We start from the raw sequence: 5262 nt of genomic DNA, 5'->3' as shown, positions 1-5262 counted from the left end.
TCCTTCTCCTCCTTTCCCTCCATGTTGACCATGCGATGAGCTGCACCAATGACCACATCGACCAACGCTGCTCCACAACTGGTAATTACACAGCTGGGAGCGTGTATGAGATGAACATGGAGGCCATCTTCTCCACCTTCAACAAAGATGCTCTTCTCATTGGTTTTTCCAACATCACAGTGGGCCAAGGATCGAAGACAGTCTATGGCCTGGTTCAATGCAGGGGCGATGTTGATCAACAGGACTGCAAGGTGTGCATCTACAATTCCACCGTACAACTCGTTAAATACTGCCACAACACAATGGATGCCATCATATGGTATCAAAAATGCCAGCTGCGCTACTCCAACACCGATTTCTTTGGTCGGCTAAACATGGATGATTCTGGTAATTGGTATTGGACCAGAAATAAAGTGACAGACATTAAAGGGTTCAACGAGAAGTTGGGCCAACTGCTGAAGAATCTACCTTTTCTAGCAGCAACAATAACAACAGAGCCAGCTGCAAAGTTAATGCTTGCCACGGGCAACATCCCATACACCGATCTGCAGATGACATACGGGCTGGTGCAGTGCACCGGAGATATCAGCCTTGCTGGCTGTAAGCAGTGTTTGGATACCACCAGGTCCCAGATCCCAACACCTGCGACGCTGCACACGGCTGTGAAATTGCCATGGGAAGTTGCCGGGTGGTCTACGATACAGAGCTCTTTTATGATACCACAACAGCACCAAGCCTACCTCCTCAGTCCAGCTCACCACCTCCACCAAATTCAAGCCCTCCATCAAATGGTGAATCTGACACTATGCCATGCTAGTCTCTCTCTCTCTCTCTGGCATAACAAGAGCTGTTTATACTTGCAGGGCAGCGGAACAAGGAAAGAAAGCTTATGTTTGTCATAATCGCCATCTCTGTTTTGATTGTGGTTCTTATTACTTGCATGCTTTGTGTCTTTTACTGGCGGAAGAGAGAGTTTTGTTGCATTGGGAGAAAGAAGATGAAGCCTAGCGGATTGCAGAGGATGGAAGAAGAGGAGGAGGCCTTACAACAACAAGGTTGGTTAGATTCACTGCTACCGGATGTAAAATGGTTAAACACTAAAAGGATTATATATGTTGTTAAGGCCATCATAAGTCTTTGCTGCGCTATATATAAAAGGTCGCTAAGTATAATAAAGTTATTGTATTTTAACAATAATTTTTAAATTTTACCCATCTGGCATCTGGCTTGACTGAATTGTGATATATATACACATACGCACACACTCCCCATCAGTTTACCTTGTTTAACAGTGGAGATAATTTCAGCTGTTAAGAGAGCAGATGTGATGGATGGACTAAGATTTGATCTAGCTACTATCAGATCTGCCACCAACAATTTTGCGGCGGCAAATAAGCTTGGGGAAGGAGGATTCGGTGCAGTTTACAGGGTATCGTGTCTCTTTTACTGTCCATGCGTTTGAAAAAGATAACATCTGGGGAAGCTACAGTAGGAAAATTGATAGAGGGGGAGGGAGAGGGAGCTGGCATTGAAACTTGGTTACTAAGTCTGTTTCCTTAACTGACACTCACTTTGTCAGGGCCAACTACCGGATGGTCAAGAAGTTGCTGTAAAGAGATTGTCACGCAATACAGGGAATGGGCCGAAGCAATTCCACAATGAGTGCGGACACTTGCGAAACTTCAAAATAAAAATCTTGTCCAGCTTTTAGGAGGCTACATGGAAGGTGAAGAAAAGATACTCATCTATGAGTATGTGCGCATTACTAGCCTGGACATTTTTCTCTTCGGTAAGCTTGTTCCTTGTTTTTTCTTTTGTTTCCTTATCGTTTTATCATTAAGGTGGTGTTTGAGGGTTTAATGGTGGCAGCCGATGACTTTCACAGGGAGTGCATGTCAAAAAAATGTTGCCTATCTAGCTTTGCCATTTGATTGGGTCAAAGTGTTACTTATTAATTTGCTTGATCTGAAATTATCTTGTACTTTATTTTTTATTCGTTACATATTAGCTTAACATTACTAGAAAGGTAAAACACAAGTTACGTTTATGTTATTTTACTTTGAAAGGAGAGCCACCAAAGAGTCTGCAACTGGACTGGGCAATACGTTCCAAGCTCATCAACGGAACAGCCAGAGGACTTTTATATCTCCATGAAGATTCTCGGCTGAGAATGGTTCACAGGGATCTGAAAGCAAGCAACGTTTTATTAGATGAAGACATGAACCCCAAGATCTCAGACTTTGGCACAGCAAGGATCTTTAACACAGGTCAAACACAAGCAGAAACAATTGAGATTATGGGGACTCGGTAAGTTGGTCGCTCCCTGTTGTTGCACAACTTCCTAAATTGCCGTTGCAAAAATGAAGATCATATACCGATACTAAGTGTTTGTGCATTCACCTGGCTCAATTTTAATGGATGGCTTCCTCCTCAAACAGATTAGGCCATCCACTTCTATACTTGTCCCCATAATGTAGGTTAGCTGGCTAATCTTAATCACGGAAGTCCGCACGTTGCCTTCTTTTTTCCAGTTCCAACATAAACCTGAGTTGCTATGTTTCATGGCCCGGCCTTTTACTGACCGAAGAGCAGGCATCTCAGATGACAACTTGTCGATTAGTTTTACTTCAGATTGACACCTAAAAGGGCTATGAACTAGAATGCAGGATAATAGTAAGAAACAAATATATATAAAAATAATCTTTCCACTCAGAATTTCATATGTGCTTATTTCCCATTATAGCTTTTTCTATTTTCTATTAAGGAACAAGTCTCTTTAACCTACATACCAAGTTTCAGAGTCATCCACAATGCCCACCGTAATGACCTACAGTTAACTGACATGAATATTTGGTCTCATGGATCGTGACTTAGGGTTTACATGCTTTGGTTTAGTTCCTACAGGAGGTACAAGTTAAGAAGTAGGATAGACTATAATAATTCTTGTTACATAACGTGTCCCGTCTGTCTAAAGTGGCACCTAGCACACTTGCTACAAAGCGAACTTGCACATGCACTTAACAACTAAGCGAATTTCAAAGCTGAGTAGAATGGTTTTATCTTTTTCTGCGGTGGATATATGGCACCGGAATATCTGCTTGAAGGAAAGGTATCAGTAAAAATCGATGTCTTTAGCTTTGGTGTTCTGCTGCTGGAAAACATAAGTGGAAAACGGAATTTCTCTCTTCTTCAACAAGTGACAGATGAGAATCTATTGAATTATGTAAGTAACTAACATTGTTCTTGTGCTTTTGCAATTTAGTGGGTCATTTTTGTCTGTTACTCGTGTTATTGTTCATAGAAGACCATATCTTGGACAACTTGTTGTCTAGACCATTTTCAAGCAAGGAGCATGTTAGATTAATTAAGGCATTGCTTTCATTGTCGGCCTTCCACACCTCCAATAAAAATTATCCTCCATATTGTTGTCACAGCTTTCCAGAGTAAATAACAAAACTATTATGTTGGTGTAGGCATGGGGAGTTTGGAGGGAGAACAAGGCTATGAAAATTGTGGATCAAATATTGGAAGGAACATGTGACAAAAATGAGATATTAAGATGCCGCCATGGTGAAATCGGTAGACACGCTGTTCTTAGGAAGCAGTGCTAGAGCATCTCGTTCGAGTATGAGTAATCGCAACGACCCAATTGCAAGAGCGGAGCTCTACCAACTGAGCTATATCCCCCGAGCCAAGTGGAGCATGCATGAAGGATCAGATGCTTCTTCTATGCATCCATAGAGGCCTGCTCTGTGTCCAAGAAGATGCATCAAGCAAACCAAAAATGTCCATGGTTGTTGCGATGCTTGAAAATGGTTCCTTGCTTCTCTCAGCCATTTCTCCTCCTGCCCCTTCTATATGGAAAATCAGAAACTTTTCTTTGGGACCACAAACGAGCTCAACTATATCAGGGACTGGTTCAGAGTTCAGTTCATCTGCTTAGTGAAGGTTTGAAATACTCTTGACTCTTGAGAGGAGGAAGTAGAGATGGCAATTTGTTCCCTGATTTTCAAGGCACCGTATCCTGTTCTGGTGTATGAGCTGTGAACTTCTTGTTTAGTTTGTCGAATTCCTGTTCTTTATTTGTAACAGTTTCAGTAGGACGCAGAGATGCCTCTTAAAGTGGTGGTATAATGTTGTGCAATACAATGTTAAGCTCATATTGTTCTGATGATGATATCAATGTATGCCTTCTTATTCTCTTAAGCACATATCACTTGTACATTTGGATCATCTGAAAGGTAATTCAATCATCCTATAGTCATTAACACCATAAATAGATAGTCTTGAGAAAGCACAGACTGCAAATTTATCTATATAGAACTCTGTTTGTGTACATTGATGACCTCCTTTCAGTGGAGGATAGAAAAAATTGGGTTAGTCTTGAAGAGTTAACGCACTGCTGTTTGGAGTAGCCAATTTGTGAGGAGCAATTAAAGCTACAAGCTTAACTATTTTTAAAAGGCAGATAGCAGCCAGATACCACATGTTGTAACAAGGAAAGTATTTTTAATTATTGCCCAAATACAGTATTGAAATAGGGGAGATCATAGAGAACAAAGCACCATTAGCTTTCAGACTTCGTTCTGTGAACATTTGAACTTTGAGAGCTTGCCCGAAAGTGAAAACCAGAAGAGAATACTGAAAGGCCATAAAAAGGGGAATCTAAGTGATCTAAAAGTTCACTTGTACAATAGGTGCCTACCAAGCCAAATTATTATATGCCTATACAGTATTCTGTATTGAGGAATTTGCGGTTCACATCACCATGGCTTTAGTTGTCTTGATTAATTATGAAGGAAAATATTAATGAGTCACAATAGGTTCCAATTTGCTTCTTGGTTTACAAGATAAGCGACAATGACTGATTTATCAGTTCAGTTCGGATGCAACCCTGTTGGAGGTCACGCATCGTACGTTTATCAAGAAATAATGAGATTGTACAGTTGAATGATCTGATGTTTTTTAGGCTCAAGGCAACACGTAATGGGTGCCAAGAACAGAGCACCTTCCAGTTGCAGATTTAATTTCACCGTTTGGTCTCACAGGGAAAGAGAACGAAACAATCAGCTTACACGTCCTCGCTCTTGATTGATTCACTTTACAGCTTGTTTTCACCAAAAAAGAGATCCACCTCATGCTAATGACCGATCCCAACCATGTGGTTTTGTTATTGTTACAGCCGGCAGCCTTTGAGAGAGAAAACGTAACTTCATTACTAAACCTAATCTCCATAATAAAGAGATTAGGGTTGAAGATAGA

The 5262-nt window shown here is 40.9% G+C and overlaps 1 protein-coding gene across 2 annotated transcripts; it reads left to right on the top strand.

Annotated features, from left to right (window-relative positions):
- The first annotated feature begins 646 nt into the window (after window positions 1-646).
- LOC116267200 (cysteine-rich receptor-like protein kinase 10) lies at window positions 647-4185 on the top strand. Of its 2 annotated transcripts, none has more exons than XM_050081182.1 (6): window positions 647-791; window positions 864-1055; window positions 1308-1429; window positions 1580-1789; window positions 2070-2307; window positions 3474-4185. In XM_050081182.1, exons 1-4 carry the CDS (start codon window positions 674-676, stop codon window positions 1709-1711), a joined length of 564 nt encoding a protein of 187 aa, XP_049937139.1. In that variant the 5' UTR covers window positions 647-673; the 3' UTR covers window positions 1712-1789; window positions 2070-2307; window positions 3474-4185. The 2 variants fall into 2 exon arrangements, with proteins under 2 accessions (XP_049937139.1, XP_031504666.1); XM_031648806.2 differs by having other exon boundaries at window positions 2067-2307.
- The last annotated feature ends 1077 nt before the right edge of the window (window positions 4186-5262 follow it).

This window comes from Nymphaea colorata, chromosome 13, assembly GCF_008831285.2.
Source record: "Nymphaea colorata isolate Beijing-Zhang1983 chromosome 13, ASM883128v2, whole genome shotgun sequence".
Classification (NCBI taxonomy): Eukaryota; Viridiplantae; Streptophyta; class Magnoliopsida; order Nymphaeales; family Nymphaeaceae; genus Nymphaea; species Nymphaea colorata.
Note: the sequence above shows the minus strand (reverse complement) of the source record. Positions and strands in the feature narration are given on the sequence as shown.

Bases quoted from the DNA above. Each gene is read 5' to 3' on its own strand.
- LOC116267200 (XM_050081182.1), top strand. From the start codon at position 674: ATGGGAAGTTGCCGGGTGGTCTACGATACAGAGCTCTTTTATGATACC. The intron at 792-863 runs GTGAATCTGACA...TTATACTTGCAG, and splicing joins TTCAAGCCCTCCATCAAATG to GGCAGCGGAACAAGGAAAGA. The intron at 1,430-1,579 runs GTATCGTGTCTC...TCACTTTGTCAG, and splicing joins GATTCGGTGCAGTTTACAGG to GGCCAACTACCGGATGGTCA.